Genomic DNA, 23,983 nt, shown 5'->3' with positions numbered 1-23,983 from the left:
GTTGAACTTCTAAAAATAGGCCCTCTTAGACATCTAAGGCTGGCAGTCCTAATGGCAAATCAATACCATCACGGAAGCAGCCCGAGGACAGCAGCGTAGAAAAGTGGATGCTGCAGTAATTTACACAGAAAGGTCGATCCCATATCAAACTGTTGCTGTAGAGACAAGGTTGGTCTATGAAGCTCAAGGAAGGGACCAGGAAGGATGTAGTCATGCAGCGATTTGTTGTGATCTCCTTTTGCGGGACGGCTGTGTGTGTGGGATGTGTTTCTATATAGAGACACTAGTTCTGCTGCGGATACGTGTACACGCCATTAAAATATTAAGCAAAGCTCTGCAATACAAGGTCTTAAATTACTTAACCCGAGGCATTGCAAGGTGCTCTCGGAACTGAGCATGCAACCTCTAATGTGAGGGAAAGCTTTGCTTTAATTCTGGATGTGTGATGTATAATCTTAAACCTGCAGTGTGTTTGCACATTAAGGGATAAGTTTGCTACTTTTTGTTTTGAAACTAATTCATGTGTGTAATATTGGGACTAGCTCTGCTGTCAAACTGCTTTTAAGGAATTTCATTACATCTATGTCTAAACTGCTGGTGTATTCATTATTTTTTTCAATTCACTTAGTTTTTTATCTATTATTTTTGGTTAAAAAAAATTAAACTTAAAATAAAATGGCTATTATATTGATGCAAACACATACCGATATTCTTGAATGCACCGTTGTAAAGATATGGCACCCATGTAAGATTTATTTAACTTAAGGGGGGGGGTAGCTGTGCTCTCTAAGCCGGTAAAGTGTATATAACACTAGGTATACCTTTTCTGACATGTCTATCCTAGAAAATGGGTGTAGAATGAGAGATAGCTTTGCTTTGTGAGTCTGTAGAGATGTGTCTAACCTGGAGAATAGCACTGTTGTGTTCTGTGCCTGTAACACATCTAGTGCCTGTAACATATCTATCACCTGTAAGGTCGTTGTCAGTCTGTAATTTTGTTCTTTACCTCCATGTCTCACAGGCCTCCAATGAAGCGATTGCAGGACTCTGGCTTCCTCGCCAATGGATTTACTTGCACCCCGCTCTCATGTGAGCTTAGTAAGAGCAGTGTGGTGATGCTTTCTGCTGCCATCATGGAGCTGCCACCCCAGCAAACACATCGCACACCCCCTGAGGAGATACCCAAGTCAGGAGGCACCATCAAGGTCTATCTGCCAAACCAGCAGCGCACAGTGGTGAGCATGGGGAATGTCGGGCAAGGAGACTTGGGCATTCTACCATTTGAATAGTCCATTTTCTAGTCTATTCCTATTCTCTGTAAATGCATACACTTTCCTGTTAGCCAGATTTTAAGGAGCAAGCCTGCTTCCTAAGTATGCGGGAACCCAGCCTGGCTACCGTCAGCACTTAATATGTTCTCATAAATCGTTGATTGTGGGTAAATTGGCACCTGCTTCTGATCTGGTAGTCGATCACCAGTGATTTAGCAAGCATTTGGAAGGGGCAGGAAGGGTATGGAGCATGGCTTTCTCTGCCCACCACTTAGAACACAGTAGACTTGCGGAGTTGGTCATAAAAAGGCAGTGCTTTCTATTTAAGGGCAACGCTTTGAGCCCAGCAGTGGAGATCCCAGCAGACCGTTTGTCTAATTAATTCGGATTTTCACTTCGAGGAAGAGCTGCCTTAATTCAGGGAATAGAATTGTAGAAAATATGAAAGTAATGAGGGAGAGAGCCCGAGTTCAGTGAAATGGAGGAAATTAATACCACTTAATTACAGCAAAAGAATACTGTCCCTTATTTATCTTCAAATATTCAACGTCTATGGGACTCAGGCAACCAAGTTGCAAGATTTGAATACACCGCTATATGTATCGCTTCTTGTATTAAGTAGATTCAGATTAATGAATGCAATATCTGGATTTTAGTAAGCACTATGATGCCAGCACTAGATGTGGACCACCTTTCACTGAGACAAATTCTGGACAGTCATTTTGAAATGCCTACTCAAAGAATCACATTTGTCTATTGAAATTCTGATAAAGCTTCGAATTTATGGACACACATTTCGTACAAAGCACACAAAATAAAAATAACTGAATAGAAGTATGCAAATAAGCAGCGAACCAAATACGTTTTTTCCATAGCTCCATAACATTGTAAAAATGGAAAACATGGCTTTTATGATTCGACCATTCAAGAACTGGTGCAGCCAGATTGAAAGTCTTTTCAAGCAGTCTTTATAGCCTGTACCGTCTGCCTCCAATTCTTCTTTTTTTTAATTCCTCGTATTTTGGACTAAAAGTTATATTTACATGAGGTTCATTTTAACCAAGAACCTCTAAAATTATCCAATACTTGCCTGCCCAATTATGACCTAGTGGTGTTCAGAATGGACACTTGAGCTCAATCAGAAAATTGTGTGTTCAGTAGAATCGTTGCCTGCTCAGTAAATAATTGTTTGTGGCACACAAACAAAACTACATTATATATTGTTCCCCGGTACACCTAAATAGCCACCATAAAGTGTGTGCCAAGAAAAATAGCACTAGTTCTACGATGTTTCTCCATGCACAGAAACCTTTTTCCTCTTAGGAAAGAAATATGTTACCATCAGAAAATGGTGTACTCATTGTAGAAGCAATGACTGCACAGCAGAAACTGGGAGCTCTGGAGAAGCAATGGATTGACAGCAGACATATGTTTGTGAGACTGAGGAGGTAGTTCATATGATAGTTTAATTGTCTGTGGTGACCCAATCGTGTGCGCTGTAAATACTGTATGAATACATGTAATGTTCATCAAAGTTTCGGTGCCAGCAACTATTCCACCAGAAATCCTGTGGCAGATAATAAAATTAATGCATCATATGTCTGCCCAATTATGACCTAGTGGTATTCATTATGAACATCATATCAGCACAATCATAATGTGGGTTCAGTAGAATCAGTGCTTGAACAGTAAATAATTGTGGCACTCAAACAATAGTGCTTGATATATTGTTCCCTGGTAGGACTAAATAGCCACCATAAAGTGTGTGCCAAGAAAAGAAGCACTCGTTTTAAGAACAGTGTTAGGGAACATTGGAGGCTTTGTGCACACCACTCAAATTCTTGCCATCCTTTTCCAGTGTATTGGCAGATATGTTTGTGTTTTTCAGAGCACTGCCAGGGACATTAAGTAACGATAAATGCCAATAGTATGTTTGTTATATGCTGAGTGCTGCCATTCCCTCTAGGATGGTATATTAAAATGTGTGAGCGCATCTAGTCATATTACAGTGGTGATTCACACGCCAGAGCATATAAGGTGGTACTCCATATGAAATAGGTCTGCCAATACCACTATAAATAGTATGCTACTGCCCCAGAATTTTTACTTGCATAGTTACCCTGACGTAATATACATGGTATACCCCCACTGATTTCATGTATATTTATTGATCTAGTAGTATTTCCCAACTATTAAGTGATTATAATGGAGAAAACCTCTTACCGGAGAGCCCAAGTCAGTTGCACGAAGGATCCAGTCTTAAGTGCTAACTGCCTGGCCTCTCAGGTCTATCGGTTTGGTGGAGAGATTTAGTTGGGCAGAGACTTCTACTGCTGTACTCCCTGCAGCTAACCTACACAGAATCGCTTCTTGGAGAACCACAAGGTTGGGAGCGGGAGTGTATCTTGCTTCACAACTGAGTTCCCTGCCATACTGTGCTGCAGGCTGCCCATGGAATTCATGCAGTGTCTGTTGCTGGTAGTAGATAAGCTGAGGTGGCTGGTGGTGGCAGCCCTCGGTGGGAGGTATCTGTGCCTATATACGCGGGTGACAGCCACTGGGTTGATTTAACGTTTGTTTTAAGTCTCTCATGTGAAGTGTCTTAGCTGCCAGATATCCTTTACTTGCAGGGTCTGCACAATGGTTTTTAAAGAAAAATACATTTAAACATTAATTTAATGTTGAATAACATTTCATAATAGGTGGAATCTTGTTACACGTTTGCACGGTCGAGCAATATTTGTTTGCTACTTGCAGATGCTAGTGTGGTGTCGGCAGCTCACACCTGTTGGCAAGTAGCAATTGTGAATGCTAGTATCCATTTGCAGCATCAACTTTCAACTCCTTCAAACGTGGCATGTCTAATGTCTAAAACCACTGGTACAACCAGCATTTAAGGTTTGTGCAGGGAAGTTGCAATCCCTCTGGGTTGATGGTGTACAGGTTCCCAGATACTATTGTTCCCTGGGTGTCCAACAAAGACTAGAAGGTGTTGACTGGCACTGCAAGACAGCGCGTCTGGCAGTGGCTGCTAGAGAGGGGAAGTTTGGCAACATGTCCAAACGTGTATTGGTAAGGTGATACTGAGGTCGAAATAAGGATTTGGGGAGCGTCAGCTAGACACAAGGCTTGCACACCTAGCATCACAGAGTAAGCAGGCGCTACCTTTGTGGAACCATTGTATTTTGAATTTATATAGTGCATTTACTAAAGCGCTGCACATCAAAATTGGTACAATCATTACAATAAAGATACAATTATTGCAAAGGGACAGAAAGATAATGTTGGTTAAGGGGTAAACCGAAAATAGAATAAGAAGCAGCTCTAATGGGAAGTTGCAGCTATTTCCAGTGCTCAGGAGCCAAAAGCTAGATTGAGCCCTGGGATATAATAACTACAAGAAGAAAGTGAATTATGGGATTGGAGAGAATGATATGGTCTTCAGAGAGAAACAAGAGAAGAGCGATCAAGAGGAGCCAGACCATGGATACCCCTGAAGAAAGTGAAGGAGAAGATGAAAGTCAAAAGGTGCTCAGTGAAGCAGTGATTGAATAATATGGAGAAAGACAAAAAAAGACACACACAGAATTGTAGACCTTGCGGAGAGGGGCAAATTGATTAGCAGGGAGGACAACTATGACAGCGCAGCAACAGTCAAGATGAAAAAAATCTGAGGAAATTGGACTTTCAGCCACACGAAATGAGAGAAAGAGGTAATTTTTATGAAGGCTGTGAATATTGAAGTGACAGGAATGGGCAGTATTAAACATATGAAGAGAAAAATAAAGTGTAGAGTCAAAGGTAATGCCACGATAGCAGACTGAACAGGAAAAAAAGGAAGTTGAGAGGGAGGAAAAGAGAGAAATAATTTAGAAATGGGAGGAGTAGAGGAGACAAGAAAAAAAGGACCTCCATTTTAGAGGAATTAAGATGGACAGAATGAGTGGTCGTTCAAGGCTGGATAGCAAGAATGCGAGCACAAAAGGTACAATGGGGATAATCTGAAAAGAAGAAAAAGAAAGGAAGCACTGGAAGTCACCAGAGTAGATTAAAGGACAGGACAGATTACAATATGAGATATCAGACAAAGGAATAGTAAAGCGACAGAAGATGACCTAGCATAGATCCTTTGGGGCTTCACCTGCCCTTGAGGTACCACTCAATGTTGTAACAGGGCCCCCCGCCTCCAAATGTCATGGGAGGGAAGAGGTATTTCTTTCTGAAAGGAAATGATCTCTTCAAATCTGAACGGAAATTATTTCTTTCTGAAGTCAAAAATGTGCATGTGATGGAGGCCTGCAGTTCCTCTACTCTGCGCATGACAGAAACCAGAAAGATTCTGGTTCCTGTCTGCATGGCGCACAGGAGCTGGAGGTCTGCCTGGAGAAGAGATCATCAAAAAGGTAAGAAAAAATGTATTTTAGTAAATGCGCATGGTTGCATGTGAGGGTGTTGCATGGTCATGATGTATGTTTGTGTGTGTGCATCCATGCAAGGGTGTGTATATGTATTATACTGGTAGAGCCACCATGAATATGATATCATTAGTGTGCTTAATATTACTGGTTACGCACAGAGTTGGCTGGTACATTTGAGTGCCTGGTGCCAGACACAGCCCCTTGTTTGTACTCTAGGTGAATGATTTTAAGGCTAGATTAAAACACATATTTAAATCTTTCACCTAGTACAGTTCGGGGTGTACCCCTGCAGTAGCAGGATAATCATGCGCGCCCCTCTGCCCTTCCACCCACCCTTGCTCGTTCCCCTCTGTTCTAACCTCCCACCCTCCCTTGCACGTCCCTCTCTGCGCCCTCCCACCCTCCCTTGCACGTCCCTCTCTGCGCCCTCCCACCCTCCCTTGCACGTCCCTCTCTGCGCCCTCCCACCCTCCCTTGCACGTCCCTCTCTGCGCCCTCCCACCCTCTCTTGCACGTCCCTCTCTGCGCCCTCCCACCCTCCCTTGCACGTCCCTCTCTTCGCCCTCCCAACCTCCCTTGCACGTCCCTCTCTGCGCCCTCCCTCCCAACCTCCCTTGCACGTCACTCTGTGCACCCTCCCACCCTCCCTTGCACGTCCCTCTGTGCGGCCTCTCACCCTCCCTTGCACGTCCCTCTGTGCGGCCTCCCACCCTCCCTTGCACGTCCCTCTGTGCGGCCTCCCACCCTTCCTTGCAGAACCCTCTTTGCACCCTCCCACCCTCCCTTGCATGTCCCTCTCTGCGCACCCTCCCAACCTCCCTTGCATGTCCCTCTCTGCGCACCCTCCCACCCTCCCTTGCATGTCCCTCTCTGCGCCCTCCCTTGCACGTGCCCCGCTGCCCCCGCCCTCCCTTGCACGCCCCCCTTGGCAAACACCCGCCCCCCCTTGCACACCCCCCTCTGACCCCCGCCCTCCCTTGCACACCCCCCTCTGACCACCGCACACCCCCTCGGCCCCCACCCTCCCTTGCACGTCCCCCCTCGGCCCCCACCCACCCTCCCTTGCACGTCCCCCCTCGGCCCCCACCCACCCTCCCTTGCACGTCCCCCCTCGGCCCCCTCCCGCCCTCCCTTGCACGTCCCCCCTCGGCCCCCACCCGCCCTCCCTTGCACGTCCCCCCTCGGCCCCCACCCGCCCTCCCTTGCATGTCCCCACCCGCACGGCCCCCCTTGCATGTCCCCACCCGCACGGCCCCCCTTGCACGTCCCCCCTTGCACGGCCCCCCCTTGCACGTCCCCCTCGGCCCTCCCTTGCATGTCCCCCTCGGCCCTCCCTTGCATGTCCCCCTCGGCCCTCCCTTGCATGTCCCCCTCGGCCCTCCCTTGCACGTCCCCCTCGGCCCTCCCTTGCACGTCCCCCTCGGCCCTCCCTTGCACGTCCCCTCTGGCCCCCTCCCTCCCGCCCTCCCTTGCACGTCCCCCTCGGCCCTCCCTTGCACGTCCCCCTCTGGCCCCCTATCTCCCGCCCTCCCTTGCACGTCCCCCTCTGGCCCCCTCCCTCCCGCCCTCCCTTGCACATCCCCCTCTGGCCCCCTCCCTTGCACATCCCCCTCTGGCCCCCTCCCTTGCACGTCCCCCTCTGGCCACCTCCCTTGCACGTCCCCCTCAGCCCTCCCTTGCACGTCCCCCTCGGCCCTCCCTTGCACGTCCCCCTCGGCCCTCCCTAGCACGTCCCCCTCGGCCCCCACCCGCCCTCCCTAGCACGTCCCCCTCGGCCCCCACCCGCCCTCCCTAGCACGTCCCCCTCGGCCCCCACCCGCCCTCCCTAGCACGTCCCCCTCGGCCCCCACCCGCCCTCCCTAGCACGTCCCCCTCGGCCCCCACCCGCCCTCCCTAGCACGTCCCCCTCGGCCCCCACCCGCCCTCCCTAGCACGTCCCCCTCGGCCCCCACCCGCCCTCCCTAGCACGTCCCCCTCGGCCCCCACCCGCCCTCCCTAGCTCGGCCCCCACCCGCCCTCCCTAGCTCGGCCCCCACCCGCCCTCCCTAGCTCGGCCCCCACCCGCCCTCCCTAGCTCGGCCCCCACCCGGCCTCCCTTGCACGTCCCCCTCGGCCCCCACCCGGCCTCCCTTGCACGTCCCCCTCGGCCCCCACCCGGCCTCCCCTGCACGTCCCCCTCGGCCCCCACCCGCCCTCCCCTGCACGTCCCCCTCGGCCCCCACCCGCCCTCCCTTGCACGTCCCCCTCGGCCCCCACCCGCCCTCCCTTGCACGTCCCCCTCGGCCCCCACCCGCCCTCCCTTGCACGTCCCCCTCGGCCCCCACCCGCCCTCCCTTGCACGTCCCCCTCGGCCCCCACCCGCCCTCCCTTGCACGTCCCCCTCGGCCCCCACCCGCCCTCCCTTGCACGTCCCCCTCGGCCCCCACCCGCCCTCCCTTGCACGTCCCCCTCGGCCCCCACCCGCCCTCCCTTGCACGTCCCCCTCGGCCCCCACCCGCCCTCCCTTGCACGTCCCCCTCGGCCCCCACCCGCCCTCCCTTGCACGTCCCCCTCGGCCCCCACCCGCCCTCCCTTGCACGTCCCCCTCGGCCCCCACCCGCCCTCCCTTGCACGTCCCCCTCGGCCCCCACCCGCCCTCCCTTGCACGTCCCCCTCGGCCCCCACCCGCCCTCCCTTGCACGTCCCCCTCGGCCCCCACCCGCCCTCCCTTGCACGTCCCCCTCGGCCCCCACCCGCCCTCCCTTGCACGTCCCCCTCGGCCCCCACCCGCCCTCCCTTGCACGTCCCCCTCGGCCCCCACCCGCCCTCCCTTGCACGTCCCCCTCGGCCCCCACCCGCCCTCCCTTGCACGTCCCCCTCGGCCCCCACCCGCCCTCCCTTGCACGTCCCCCTCGGCCCCCACCCTGCACTCCCTTGCACGTCCCCCTCGGCCCCCTCCCTGCACTCTCTTGCACGTCCCCCTCGGCCCCCTCCCTGCACTCTCTTGCACGTCCCCCTCGGCCCCCTCCCTGCACTCTCTTGCACGTCCCCCTCGGCCCCCTCCCTGCACTCCCGTGCGCGTCCCCCTCGGCCCCCACCCACCCTCCCGTGCGCGTCCCCCTCGGCCCCCACCCACGCTCCCGTGCGCGTCCCCCTCGGCCCCCACCCACCCTCCCGTGCGCGTCCCCCTCGGCCCCCACCCACCCTCCCGTGCGCGTCCCCCTCGGCCCCCACCCACCCTCCCGTGCGCGTCCCCCTCGGCCCCCTCCCGCCCTCCCGTGCGCGTCCCCCTCGGCCCCTCCCGCCCTCCCGTGCGCGTCCCCCTCGGCCCCTCCCGTGCGCGTCCCCCTCGCCCCCCTCCCACCCTCCCTAGCACGTCCCCCTCCCACCCTCCCGCCCTCCCTTGCTTGACCTCCCCCCTCCTGCCCCCCCTTGCACATCCTCCTCGGCCCCCTCCTGCCCTCCCTTGCACACCCCCTTTGGCACCCTCCCTTGCATGTCCCCCTCGGCACCCTCCCTTGCATGTCCCCCTCGGCCCCCTCCCTCCCACCCTCCCTTGCACGTCGTCCTCATCACCATCCCTTGCATGCCCCCCTCCTGCCCTCCCTTGGACGTCCCCCTCGACCCACTCCTGCCCTCCCTTGCACCTCCCCCTTGACCCCCCTCCCGCTCTCCCTTGCACGTCCCTATCGACCCCCTCCCTTGCACGTCCCCCTCAACCCCCTCCCGCCCTCTCTTGCACGTCCTCCTCGCCCCCTCCCGCCCTCCCTCGCACGTCCTCCTCGCCCCCTCCCACCCGCCCTCGCATGTCCTCCTCGCCCCCTCCCGCCCGCCCTCGCACGTCCTCCTCGCCCCCTCCCGCCCTCGCACGTCCTCCTCGCCCCCTCCCTCCTGCCCTCGCACGTCCTCCTCGCCCCCTCCCGCCCGCCCTCGCACGTCCTCCTCGGTCCCCTCCCATCCTCCCTCACACGTCCTCCTCGGCCCCCTCCCATCCTCCCTCGCACGTCCCCCTCGGCCCCCTCCTGCCCCCCCCTCTGCCCCCTCCTTCTCTTGCACAGCCCCCTCCCGCCCTCCCCCCCCCTCGTTGCCCTCCCTTGCACGTCCCCCTCGGCCCCCACCCGCCCTCCCTTGCACGTCCCCCTCGGCCGCCACCCGCCCTCCCTTGCACGTCCCCCTCGGCCGCCACCCGCCCTCCCTTGCACGTCCCCCTCGGCCCCCACCCGCCCTCCCTTGCACGTCCCCCTCGGCCCCCACCCGCCCTCCCTTGCACGTCCCCCTCGGCCCCCACCCGCCCTCCCTTGCACGTCCCCCTCGGCCCCCACCCGCCCTCCCTTGCACGTCCCCCTCGGCCCCCACCCGCCCTCCCTTGCACGTCCCCCTCGGCCCCCACCCGCCCTCCCTTGCACATCCCCCTCGGCCTCCACCCGCCCTCCCTTGCACGTCCCCCTCGGCCCCCTCCCTGCACTCTCTTGCACGTCCCCCTCGCCCCCTCCCTGCACTCTCTTGCGCGTCCCCCTCGGCCCCTCCCGCCCTCCCGTGCGCGTCCCCCTCGGCCCCTCCCGCCCGCGTCCCCCTCGGCCCCTCCCGCCCTCCCGTGCGCGTCCCCCTCCCGCCCTCCCGTGCGCGTCCCCCTCGGCCCCTCCCGCCCTCCCGTGCGCGTCCCCCTCGGCCCCCTCCCGCCCTCCCTTGCACGCCCCGCTCGGCCCCCTCCCGCCCTCCCTTGCACGTCCCCCTCGGCCCCCTCCCGCCCTCCCTTGCACGTCCCCCTCGGCCCCCTCCCGCCCTCCCTTGCACGTCCCCTCGGCCCCCTCCCGCCCTCCCTTGCTTGACCTCCCCCCTCCTGCCCCCCCTTGCTCGGCCCCCTCCCGCCCTCCCTTGCACATCCTCCTCGGCCCCCTCCTGCCCTCCCTTGCACACCCCCTTTGGCACCCTCCCTTGCATGTCCCTCTCGGCACCCTCCCTTGCATGTCCCCCTCGGCCCCCTCCCTCCCACCCTCCCTTGCACGTCGTCCTCGGCCCCCTCCCTCCCACCCTCCCTTGCACGTCGTCCTCGGCCCCCTCCCTCCCACCCTCCCTTGCACGTCGTCCTCATCACCATCCCTTGCATGCCCCCCTCCTGCCCTCCCTTGGACGTCCCCCTCGACCCCCTCCTGCCCTCCCTTGCACCTCCCCCTTGACCCCCCTCCCGCTCTCCCTTGCACGTCCCTATCGACCCCCTCCCTTGCACGTCCCCCTCAGCCCCCTCCCGCCCTCTCTTGCACGTCCTCCTCGCCCCCTCCCGCCCGCCCACGTCCTCCTCGACCCCCTCCCGCCCTCCCTTGCACATCCCCCACCCGGCCTCCCTTGCACGTCCTCCTCGGCCCCCACCCGGCCTCCCTTGCACGTCCCCCTCGGCCCCCACCCGCCCTCCCTTGCACGTCCCCCTCGGCCCCCACCCGCCCTCCCCTGCACGTCCCCCTCGGCCCCCACCCGCCCTCCCTTGCACGTCCCCCTCGGCCGCCACCCGCCCTCCCTTGCACGTCCCCCTCGGCCGCCACCCGCCCTCCCTTGCACGTCCCCCTCGGCCCCCTCCCGCCCGCCCTCGCACGTCCTCCTCGGTCCCCTCCCATCCTCCCTCGCACGTCCTCCTCGGTCCCCTCCCATCCTCCCTCGCACGTCCCCCTCGGCCCCCTCCTGCCCCCCCCTCGCACACCTCCTTCGAGCCCCCTCTGCCCCCTCCTTCTCTTGCACAGCCCCCTCCCACCCTCCCTTGCATCCCCCCTCGTTGCCCTCCCTTGCACGTCCCCCTCAGCCCCCACCCGCCCTCCCTTGCACATCCCCCTCGGCCCCCACTCGCCCTCCCTTGCACGTCCCCTTCGGCCCCCACCCGCCCTCCCTTGCACGTCCCCTTCGGCCCCCACCCGCCCTCCCTTGCACGTCCCCTTCGGCCCCCACCCGCCCTCCCTTGCACGTCCCCTTCGGCCCCCACCCGCCCTCCCTTGCACATCCCCCTCGGCCCCCACCCGCCCTCCCTTGCACGTCCCCCTCGGCCCCCACCCGCCCTCCCTTGCACGTCCCCCTCGGCCCCCACCCGCCCTCCCTTGCACGTCCCCCTCGGCCCCCACCCGCCCTCCCTTGCACGTCCCCCTCGGCCCCCACCCGCCCTCCCTTGCACGTCCCCCTCGGCCCCCACCCTGCACTCTCTTGCACGTCCCCCTCGGCCCCCCCCCTGCACTCTCTTGCACGTCCCCCTCGGGGCCCCCCCCTGCACTCTCTTGCACGTCCTGCTCGCCCCCTCCCGCCCGCCCTCGCACGTCCTCCTCGGTCCCCTCCCATCCTCCCTCACACGTCCTCCTCGGCCCCCTCCTGCCCCCCCCTCGCAAACCTCCTTCGAGCCCCCTCTGCCCCCTCCTTCTCTTGCACAGCCCCCTCCCGCCCTCCCTTGCATCCCCCCCTCGGTGCCCTCCCTTGCACGTCCCCCTCCCGCCCTCCCTTGCACGACCCCCTCCCGCCCTCCCTTGCACATCCCCCTCGACCCCCCCCTCCCTTGCACATCCCCCTTGGCCCCCTCCCGCCCTCCCTTGCACATCCCCCTCAGTGCCCACCTACCCACCTGCTTACCCTTGTGGTTCCCCCTCTGCCTACTCACCCTTGGCAATCTCCTTTTGCCCTCTCAACCACCCACCCACTCTTGGTGGTCTCCCTCTGCCCTATCCACCTACCCCCTTGCCAGTCCCCCTATGCCCTCACACCCACCCACCCTCCCTTGCCACATCCTCTCTGCCCTCCACCTGCCTGCCCTTGCCGGTACACCTATGCCCTGCCTACAAACGACCTGCCCACTCTTACTGGTCCCCCATCGGCCCTCTCACCCGCACCTTGCCAGTTCCTCTTCTACAAATTAGTAGCCACCCACCTGCCCCTGCTGGTCACCCTTCTGCCAATTCCCACCCACTGACACATGCTAGTCCCCCTTCTGTCAATAATTGCTAGTCCTCTTTTGACCTGCCTGCCTGCCCTAAAACATGCTTGTTGGCCCCATCTCTGCCCAAATTCCTGTCAGCTCTTGCCGGTCCACCTTTGACAGCACCATCACCCAGTCCCCCTTGGCCACCGGGTATCCGCAGAAATAATCAAATACAACATTAGCTAAGGAGAAATTACAGAATTCTTTTATCGAATTTGTTAGAGGTTTTTGTATATTTATAGTAGTATATAGATGTGGGGTGGGGTAACGGAGTTGGTGAAGGTAGGGGAAGTGGGGGATCGCGTGCCCCCCAGCCCCCCTTGCATTGCTAAAATAAATTCAACCAATTCAAATTCAGTAATTTCTCTTAATACTGTTTCCGTGTCCGAGTTCAAGGTTCCTTTACCTGCCACTTTATCGAACCTCCCCAATTCAATTATTCACTGGGAGGGAAGCAGGATTCTAATCAAGGTTCCCCAGAAGGACGACTTTCAGATCAGGTTATCAGCTGCTTGTTGCAAGTGCATTTCTTTTGCCTGACATTCTTGAGACTTCTCCACAGCTCGTAAAGTACTCTGGCTTTCTGCCTTCCAATCTCGTATTCGTAACTGCTCCTGAAGTCCGGTCCTGTTTCGCTCCCAGCCTTGCTCAGAGTGCACCTGTGTGATTTGTCTTTTATCCCATATGTTGAAGTCATCTGGTTTCGGGTGGGGATGATTGGAAAGGGAGGCCTGGCCTTGCCTGACCTCATTACCATGACAGAGCCATTGCGTTGGAGGTAATCTTCATGACTCTGTTCCTAATCTTCCTTGGCCCAGTAGTACAGATAGAGTAGGAAGGGTGACTATCATGGGAGTTGTAGTGTCCTACAAATTAGGTTGGGATAGGAGTAGGGAAGGTGTCAAGAAAAGGGGGATACCATGTCTCGCTAGAGGGTGTTCCAGCCCCACTCCCCGAGGATCCCTTACCCAGGTGATCCTCTCTCACTTGTCCACCCCCATGGTCGGGATCCAAAAGTGATGGCCCTCTCCTGGCCATCTGAGCAATGGATCCCCGGGGTTTAGGTAGTGAAACACACCCTAGTTTTTCACAGAATTGTTGTAGTAGGTCTACTAGATCTTGCTTTTGGGTTTGTGTCAAGTCTGGTGAGATTAACTTGTTGGTATCATTCTCTTAACAAGCAGATTAATTTCACTGAAGTGTTTTGAATAGGGTTTTCTTCCATTCTTTAAGGAGATAACTATGATAGATGTGAGTTTTAATCTTTCGATCAGGTTGTGAGATTCGATATCTGGAAGGTTATGTTTGTTCTACCACCTCATAAGGGCCATGCCAGCTAGAGGGCATTTTGTTCTCGAAGGAAGGAAGTGAAACCAGTACCCTTTGGCCTACAGAAAAAGATCTTATCACTGTTTTCTTATAATATTCTTTCTGGTGTTCTTGAGTTCGGGCCATATTAGTCTGAACTATATTTTGAACTGCTGCAATATGTTCTTTTAATCGCTGAGTAGTTTGAGATAAGGATATGCTAGTTCTCTCTCTCTGCCCAGGTTTCCCATAGCATATCTAATACATCTCTTGGTTCACTCACATATTAGAGTTCAAATGGGGCAACTCCAGTAGAAGACTGAGGTGTTTTCCTATTGGCAAATGGGGCCAAGGTATCCTAATTCCCCAAATCTTCCCATCTGCTTCTACTAATATTTTAGATGTGTTTTAAAGTTTGATTAAATTGTTCCACCAATCCATCAGTTTGTGGATGGTAAATGCAGGTACGTACATTTTTATCTGAAGCATCTCCTTAACTTCTGCTATAGGTTTTCTCATAAATGTGGTCGTAAGGAAAAAACCTCAGGGTAACTGGTTGCATAATCTAGGATTACCATAATACATTGATTTCCTTACTTTGAGGTTTCTACAGAAGCCACTATATCCATCCCTGTCTGGGGAAAAATGGATATCTATAATTAGCAAAGGTTATAAGTTGACCGGAGTAGGAAGTTGAGCACTAGTTGGCATAAGGTACTGATAACATTCTTTATATCAGCATATATTCCTTTCCACTAAAATTGGTTCACAATTTGTGCCTGAGTTTTTGCGGTTCCCAAATGTCCTCCGGTTAAATGCGAGTGAGCCATCTCTAGAACAATATTCTTATAGCTTTTAGGTAGCACAATGTGTGACTGTGACTACCTGCTGGTCCAACAACTCCACTACATGCCGGTAAGAAAGTTCAGCTGGTTGAGCGCTCGCTGCTGCAATCTGCGCGTGATCTGCAGGTCGCAGGTTCAAATCCCGGCAAGGCCAACTCAGCCTTTCATCCTTCCGAGGTCGATAAATGAGTACCAATTTCGGTTGGGTGGTATTGTATGTAAATATGTGCTCTGTAAAGCGCTTTGGATAAAGGCGCTATATAAATAACACATAATTATCTTTATATCATAATCCTGACTTTCGAAAAAAGTGTCCATTCTTTTCCCTGCCTTCCTCTTCTGATACTACCTGAAGAAAGGGCTCTGCTAACAAAGAATCATTTCTTTGAGCAAAAGCTAAATCAGGAATAATCTCAGCCTCTTCTTCAACATAGGGAGTAGGTTTGATATATTTGTTTTGTATGACGCTCATACACAAGTTTTCCAGAGCGCGACAAGGCAACCGAGGGGAAACTGGGAGGAAAAAACTGCGATTTTACTAGGCCCAGTGACATTGAGAATGCCCAAGTGCATGGGAGAGGGAAGGGTTAAAGTGCAAGGGTGAGGGGAGAAGTGGAAAGTGCTGAGCAAGGGATAAAACAAGAACTGCTAGTCCATCCAGCAAGATGGCAAGTGCGAGGTAAAGGCGCAGACAGGGGGTGTCTGATAAGTGCAAGTAGGGGGACTGTAGGGTAACACATACAGACCCAAGTGCAGGGTTTCCAGAAGGCAGTGCGGGTGTGTGGCTGGGTGGGCAGGGACCTGAGCCCGAAAAACAGAGGGTAACCAGGAGCCTGGTGCCAAGCAGAGCAGATCAGCAGGGGAGAGGAAGTGCAAAGGCAGAAACAAAGAGGAAGGTCTTGAGGTGCTTCTGGAACCAGAGATGGTTCGCCTCAAGTTTCAGAGAGGCACGGAGGGCTGTTCAAGAGTGAGGCCCCAGCAGAGGAAAGAGATCGACCACCAACTCGTTACTTGGAGAAGCAACTGACCCTGAGGGAGTTGGAGGTGGAGGAGCGAAGAGCTCGAGAAGAAAGGTATGTACGGAGGGAGAGTTGAAGGTAGAGTGGACCGAGGGCCCAGAAAGACTTGTGGACAATGCAAAGGCTATTGAATTTAATCCTTGCAGCTAGTGGAAGCCATTGAAGAGATTTCAGGGCTGGAGAGATACACTCACAGGCCTTGAGGCCAATGACCAGTTTCGCAGTTCTGTTCTGGATGAGTTGTAGAGGGTGGAGAGTAGAGGCAGGCAGATTTAGGAAGAGGCTGTTGCAGTAATCCAGACAAGAGAGATCCTGGGCTCGAGAGACAGTGAGCTTCTGGGGAAAGGTGAGGAAAGGAAGAATAGCTCTGAGGAGGTGCAGTTGGTAGTTGGACCTCTTAGAGACGTCAGAGATGTGAGGAGTAAAGGAGAGTGCAGAGTCGAAGATGACCCTGAGGTTCTTAGCCTCGCAGGTAGGGGTAGGGGCAGGGAGAGGGCCAAGGGAGGCCGGCCAGAGAGAGACTGGAAAGGAGGGTGCAGGTGTGCTGATGAGGAGAATCTGTTTTACTGCCATTAAGGCAGAGATAGTTGGCGGCACACCCCTCCTGTATAGCAGACAGTCCGCAATGAGAGTAGGAGACGAGGTGGCAGAGGGGAAGCCTGAAAATGAGCTGAGTGTCATCCGCATAGCAATGAAAGTTGGGGCAGACAGCCGCAATGTGGTGGGCAAGGGGTGCCAGGTATTGGTTGAAGAGCAAGGGAGAGAGGTTAGACTCCTGGGGAACACCACAGGTAGAGAGTGAGATAAAGGAAAGACCCAAGTTGCACCTGGGAGGGTCAATCAGAGTGGAAAGAGGTCAGCCAAGCCAGGGACTGATCAGTGATAACCTGGGTATCACTGGGAGGTTGAGCAGGATGGCATGGTTGACCGTGTCAAAGGCAGAAGAGTGATCGAGTAGGATGAGGACAGAAGGGATGTTAGTCGAGGTTGGAGAGTAGGTCTTCATGGGTGTGTAGGAGTGCAGTTTCCGTGTTTCTGGCAGCTCTGAAGCCAGACTGATGGTCATGGAGACAATCTACAGAATCGGTGTGATGATTAAGCTGGGAGGTGGCCAACTTTTCCAGGAGTTTGCCCAGGAAAGGAGTGATGAAGATCGGGCGATAGTTAGCCGGGCATGAAGGGTCGCCTGTGGGTTTCTTGAGAAGAGAGTGCTTCAGAGGGGAGGCGTGTTAAGACTGTAATGCATGCTTTACAATTGGTGTAGCATTTGAATTTAGGGCGGATCGCGGAACTCTTACCTACTGGAAGGTAGCTATTAGTAGAATGATGAGGAGCCTTCCTGACTCTACCCCTAGCTCTGAGATGGGGAGACAGGGACAAGGGTAAGTCCGGGTAAACCCTCCTGTGGAAGAAAACCTGTGATTGACGAGAGGATTGGTGTCCAGCAATGGGATGTTTGAAGAGTTTCTGTAGAAGCTTCAATGTTTGGCTTAATTGCCTGTCCGCGCGGTGAATAAGGTCTTGTATTGACCAGTTCCCAGCACAGCACCCACATAGGGAATAGAGAGAGAAAGAAAAGTGCGTTAGTTTAGGCTGGATGTCAAAAGTATGGTAGTTGGAGTCAGCACTGTCGAAATATATCCTGGCTAGTAAGAGGAGCGTGATATCTTTATAGCATTCTTACCGTCGGAAGACTTTCAGCACATTTAATTCGAAGAATGATGCACGTGTTGCGCTGGTTGGAAAAAGATGCATGAGTTGCGTAGATGAAAGGATGACCGTGGCAAAGTAAGGGATCTCCACTCCCAATACTGACTGAAGGGAATATCGCGTTTCAACTGGGTTATGTGGAAAACTGGATGTATTGGAGTCCAGAATATGGGGAGTTTTATTCGATAGGCCACTGGACCGATTACTCCCAAAATGGTAAAGGGGTCAACGTATCGTGGAGACCATTTGGAGGGTACCAAATGGCGAGGTAAATACTTGGAGGATAGCCATACTTTGTCTCCAATGTGCAACACAGGTGCTGCAGATTGTTTTTTTTGTCTGCTTGTTTCTTTTGGAGCTCTCTGGAATGGGTTAACGCGGATAGGGCTTCGGTATGTACTTTTAAAAATAGAATTCATCAACCCATTCACAGTAGGACTTGGTGAGTAGGTCAGAGAAGGTCGAGGTTACGTTGGGAATGCTGGAAGGGTCATAACCAAAGGTGCAAAAAAAAAGGAGAATTGTTAATGGCACTGTGACAGGAATTGTTATAAGCAAATTCCGCAAGTGGTAATAACTCCCAATTGTCGTGAAGGGCAGCTACAAAAAAACCTAAATAGTGTTCTAACGTTTGGTTAAGTCTCTGTTTATCCATTGGTTTATGGATGAAAACCAGAACTCAATGCGCGTTTTATGCCCAAGGTCCAGAATTGAGAAGTATATTGGGAACCATGATCTGAAATGATAGTGTCAGGGAGACCGTGTTGAGGGAAAATGAATTGTAGGAATAAAGTGGGCATTTGTGCATCTGTGGGTATGATATGATAGGTTATTTATAAAGCGCTTAATACCCAGAGGTTTCTAAGCGCAGACCCGGGGATCGAACCTGTGGTGGTCCGTGTCGTATTGCTTCCAAGGCGAGCACGTTGCTATCTGCCTGAGAATTTTGGGTACTGAAATAAAATGAGCTAGTTTTGTGAAATAATCAATAGTGACCATTATGGCTGTGTGACCATTAGAGGCAGGAAGATCAAAGAAATCGGTGGAGATTTGTTGCCAAGGTTTGGTAGTAATAGTCGTTTGTACCAACCAACCAAATGGGTGTTTCTCGTGGGAAGATACAATGGTGAGCCATGGAAATATAGACCATTTTCTGATGATAAATTGAGCCCTTTTTTGTCATTAGCTATTTCCGCATCCAGGTTGGAGGTAGCCTTTCTGAGGGTAGTTAGGTAATATGTCACCAGAAATACGAAAGAGGAATCGGGAAACATTCTTTAAGAAAGGTAGTTTTGTGGTTGATGGGTTTACGTGACAGGGCATCAGCCACAATGTTGGACTTTCCTGGAAAGAAGGTGAAATTAATTCTGTAAGAAGAAAAGAAATGAGCCTCTCTACTATTTTCAGCCTCCGTGTTTTGCAAAACTTTTACATTGTGGTGGTAGGTCCTTCTATAGGGAATCGGGCACCAATAAGTAAGTGTCTCTATTATTGAAAGGCCCTCTTAATGGCCAATAACTCTTTTTCTAGAACCGTGTAGTTAATTTCGGAACTGGTCAGTGTGTTGGAGAGATAGGCAATCGGGTATCCGGTTCCTTTTTTATCAGTTTGTTTGAGTACAGCTCCTAAATCATTGTTTGAAACCTCTGATTCAACAATGAAAGGATGACTTTGATTGAACAGTCTCAATATAGGGGCGGTAGTGAATGCCTCTTTTAATGTAGAAAAGGCTTTTTGTGTTTCATCTGTCCAAAGGAAAGTTTGTCCTTTCTTTAGAAGTTTAGTTATCAGAAGTATAGCACGTGAGAATTAGGAAATGAAACTGCAATAAAAGTTGGAGAAACCCAAGAAGCTTTGAATTTCTTTTACTGATTGTGGGATGGGCCAGTCCAAAACTGATTGAACTTTGGTGGGATCCATTTGCGTACCTTAGCCGATAGGATATATCCCAAATATGGGATCTGTGGCTGGTGGAACACACATTTCTCCAGTTTGGAGTATAACTGGTGTTGTTTTAATCGACAAAGTGCCTCTCGTACGTGAAGAATATGTTCTGGGAGATTATTTGAAAAGATCAAAATGTCATCAATGTAAATCACTAGTGAATGAAGTAGAAGATCTGAAAATACGTGGTCCATAAATCTTTGGAAGACTGCCAGGGTTTTTGTGAGACCGAAGGGCATGACCCTGTATTCGAAATGCCCAAACGGGCTTCTGAAGTCAGTCTTCCATTCGTCTCCCTGGCATTTGCGAATAAGATGGTATGCTTTAAATCTAGTTTAGTGAAAGTAGTAGCTCCCTTGACAGCTTTTAAGGTGTCTGGAATAAGGGGCTTTAGGTATTTGTCTGGAATGGACATTTTATTCAGGCTTCTGAAGTCTATGCAAAGTCTTAGTTCTGTGGTATTTTTCTTTGGAATAGAGATGCCCCGGCAGGTGAATGTGATTCTGTGATTATTCATTGTGGAGATTGCTTTTCAAATAGTCTTGTAGAATGGTCTTTTCCGTTTGTAACAGTATATACATTCGGCCGAAGGGGACATGTTTGTCTGGAATCAGATCAATTGCGCAATCATATCGGCGATGGGGAGGAAGTTCTTTAAGTTCAAGATCGGAAAAAACCTCTTGGTAATCTTAGTAGTGATTAGGTAAAGAAACAATTAACTCTATTGGTTTGACTCTGGAGGGTAAAGGCATAGTGGAGGTTGGGGTATGAAGAGCTTCCGATCCTTTCGACAGACAATGGGTAATGCAGTGTTCTGAACCAAGAAAAGAGACCCTGCTATCCAATTGATATATAGGTTGTGGAGTCGTAGCCATGGAAGTCTTATATAACAGGATAATGTGCTGTTTTTATTAGATCAAATGCTATCTCTTCTTGATGGGTGATTATGGACATTACCAATGGGTCGGTCTCTTCTTTGATCAGTCCAGATGATAGCAGAATTCCATCTACTCCTTCCACTGGAATAAAGGTAGAGCAAGATCTACGTGGAATTTTATATTTGTGAGCCCATTGGTTGTCAAGGAAATTTTCTGCGGCACCACAATCAATTAAGGCAGGAACATTTCTGAGTATTTGATTGACATATCTTAAGGACATTTTCACTACTACCGTTTGGGTAGAAGAAGGGGAACTTGGAGTTCCTTCCCGGATCATAGTTCCCTTTATGACTGGGAGGCTGCGTTTCCCAAACGTCTGGGGGGAACTAAGGGACAGTCCTTAAGTTCATGTTCCTTGGATGCACAATACATACATAAACCTAGATTGCGATGTCTAGTTCTCTTTTCTGGGGTTAAGGGCCCTCTGACTGCTCCTATTTGCATGTGCTCATTTTCCTTATGGGACCTTAAGGCTAAATCTGGTATTATCTGATGGTCGAGGAACTTGTGTTTGTCTTTTTTCCGCATGCCCTTCTTGTAATTGTTAATCTAGTTAGAGAACTGTTTCTGCTAGATTTCCAGGACGAGGCATTTTTGAGACTTCATCTTTTAATTGTTCATTGAGTCCTCGTCGGAGCAAAGAAATCAAGGCATTGTCAGACCATGCAGTTTCATGGGTCATTTGTTTGAACTGGGTGATAAAGGTTAAAGTGTTGATAAAACTTTGTTTAACATCCAGTAGAGGTTCTTGTGCAGCTATGACAACTTCTTGTCTACTGAACATTGCTCTAATACTATTGTGTATCCCGGATAAGAGTCCAAAATTGGGTTGTTAGTGGTAACTAAAGGGGATGCCTAATCTAGGGCAGCTCCAACAAGATTAGATATCATATGCCCTACTTTGGTTCTGTCTGCAGGAAAATATGCTGGCTTAAATGCAAATTGAACCACACAGGAATCAAGAAATGATCTGAGTTTTTTAGGGTTGTCATCGAATTTACCTCTGGGTAAGGCTTCTGAAGGTACATCGAATTGTGGGGGGAGGATGAGCAACCAATTGTCTTAGAGCTGCATTTTCCGTTTTGAGATTCTGTATTTCTGCAGTGAGATTTTCCATCCCAACCATCAATTGTTGCAACTGTTGTTCTATTCTGGTATTCTTTTTAAGGTGTTGCAATCTGTTTTGACTGTAATGCGTGCTTAACAGTTGGTATAACATTTGAATTTAGGTCGGTTAACGGAAACCTTACCTGCAGGAAGATGGGTATTAGTAGAATGATGGGGAGCCTTCCTGACTTTACCCTTGGCCCTGAGGTGAGGAGACGGGGACAAGGGTAAGGCTGGGGAAACCCACCTCGGGTGGGAAGAAAACCTGTAATGGATGAGAGGATTGGTGTCCAGTGATGGGATGTTTGAAGTGTTTCAGTAGAAGCTTCAATGGTTGACTTAATTGCCTTTCAGCGCGGTGAATGAGATCTTCTATTGACCAGTTCCCAGCACAGCACCCACACAGGGAATACAGAGAGAAAGAAAGGTGTTTTAGTTTAGGCTGGATGTCACTATGGTAGTTGGAGTCAGCACTGTAGAAATATATCCTGGATAGTAAGAGGAGCGTGATATCTCCATAGCATTCTTACCATAGGAAGACTTTCAGCACGCTTAATTTGAAGAATGATGATGTGTTGCGCTGGCTGGAAAAAGATGCGCGTGTTGTGTAGATGAAAGGATGAAAGGCTTTAGCTGGCCCTCTCAGCAAGTCCCACTGGCTGGAACTGGTTTCTTTCATCGGATTTTCACTGAGAGTGCGGTCCTATTTCCATCCTCATGGCCATCTGTTGTTTTCCTGCACATGTGGAGTTTGTGCCCGGCTGCTGACCATACTATTAGGTAGGTTCACTTTCTGTGCATTACTGCACCTCCAGGGGAATTATTGATCCTGAAAAATTGAATTTGAAAAAAAAGAAGAAAAAAAAACAGAAATTTGCATAAAATTGTTGGAAAGGACTGTTTTGTTTGGCATTTTCATTGTGCCGCCATTTTTTGAGCTTTTTAATACCTGGAGCTGCCTTGCTATTTTGAAAGCACAAGTTTTTCCCACTATTGCCTGCTTATTTGACTGTTTTTTTTGGCCCTTCCAAGATGGCTGCTGTGGGTTTCTTTGTTGTGTAGGCAGGCTGTGCTGAACCACCTCTCCCTGTGAAGCACACCCATTGGTTGCGGAGTGTTTTCTTGCATCCAATCAGGGACCAGCAGGCTTTAGCCGGCCCTCTCAGCAAAGGCCCACTTCTAAGGCCCCTGTCTGCTTCCGGAACGCTAATTGGTCCTCCCTGCACCTTAACCACAATGATGCTGCCACCTCACTCCTCTAAGAAATCCGGACTGCCTGGACTTGCCTCCTCCAGAACTATGGGTTAGTTCCCACCTTATGGACTCGCTCCTACCACCTTTGATTATCACTGTTCTTTCTGCTTGTTACTCCCATATTGCCATCCTGATGCACAGTGCTTCCTAAAACCCTTTGCTAACATCTGATTCCAAAATTGAAAAGTCAAATCTTGTTCTTTTTGCTTTGTTCTAAAAAGTCAAATTTTGCTGTTTTTGCTTTGTGCTAAAATGTCAAATCTTGCTGCCCATTGCGGAATTCTCTGTATTTTGCTTGTATACTGATGCTTCTGTGTAACTTGCCAGCCCAGTGACCTCACCGCTCTCTTTTGTCCCACACCTACCTGCCTTAGCCCCCTTGCCCCCCAGTTTCTCCATCCTCTCCTCATTTCCACCCCCATGGGGCATTCTGTTTCTCCTATCTTTTCCAACTGCTTCTCCATTGACTATCTTTCCCTTCTCACTAAGTCTGGTAGGAAGAAGTTCAAACAGGATATCTTGGCCTCTAACCCTGGTCTTGCTATCACCGACACCTACTCCAATGCTTCCTCTAGACAGACCCTCACCGACATCCTCTTTGTCGTTCCTTCGCCAGAACTATGGACTCCTCATATGATCTCTGTGCTCTGCCGTATCTCCTCCTCTTCCATTAATGGTGGCACTCGCTGGGAAGTTCTCATGGCTTCCTTCGACTCCTCTAAAGTCATCATGAATGTCTACCTAAATGGCACTGTCATGGCCCAAGGCCCTCAGGCCAATCTCCTCCTCTTTGATAGGCACTTCCCTCGTCTCATCAATTTCCTCTCATCTCCTACTGTCCCATACTCTCCCCAGTTGGCTACCTTGCCCTCTCTCTCCTCCTCCTCCTCTTCCCCTCCTAGGGCTCTTTCTCCTCTGCAGGGCGTACTTCTGATCTGTACCCCTCCCTGCATGGTCTTTAAGGCTGTCAACCTTCTTCATATTGCCACTCTCAACACTCCTCTGACATCTGCCACCTCCTTGAAAAACTAGACCCTGATGTCCTTGATCTTACTGAGACATGGTTCATGGCCAGCTCTGTGACAAGCTTTGACACTCTCCTCCTTGATGGCTACAAGATCCTCTCCGAACCCAGATCCTCCCGGACCGGTGGGGGGGGGGTGGTAGCCCTGATCTTTCCTGAGTGGATTCCTGCCTTTAACATTCCCACTCAGACCTACTCCTCTTTTGAGTGCCTTGTCTGT

General features: G+C 52.2%; 1 protein-coding gene across 3 annotated transcripts in view; it reads left to right on the top strand.

Annotated features, from left to right (window-relative positions):
* The window catches only part of ARAF (A-Raf proto-oncogene, serine/threonine kinase), a 1,000,066-nt gene that overhangs the window by 79,992 nt on the left and 896,091 nt on the right, over nt 1-23,983 (top strand). For all 3 annotated transcript variants that reach the window (XM_069647431.1, XM_069647429.1, XM_069647432.1), the window contains exon 2: nt 1,022-1,235. In XM_069647431.1, coding sequence (XP_069503532.1) covers nt 1,029-1,235 — 207 coding nt within the window. In that variant the 5' untranslated portion in view covers nt 1,022-1,028. The remainder of the gene's footprint in view (nt 1-1,021; nt 1,236-23,983) is intronic.

Source organism: Ambystoma mexicanum, chromosome 2q (genome assembly GCF_040938575.1).
Source record: "Ambystoma mexicanum isolate Mex_15411 chromosome 2q, UKY_AmexF1_1, whole genome shotgun sequence".
NCBI classification, from domain to species: domain Eukaryota; kingdom Metazoa; phylum Chordata; class Amphibia; order Caudata; family Ambystomatidae; genus Ambystoma; species Ambystoma mexicanum.
The sequence above is the reverse complement of the archived record's forward strand: the minus strand, read 5'-3'. Positions and strand labels throughout refer to the sequence as shown.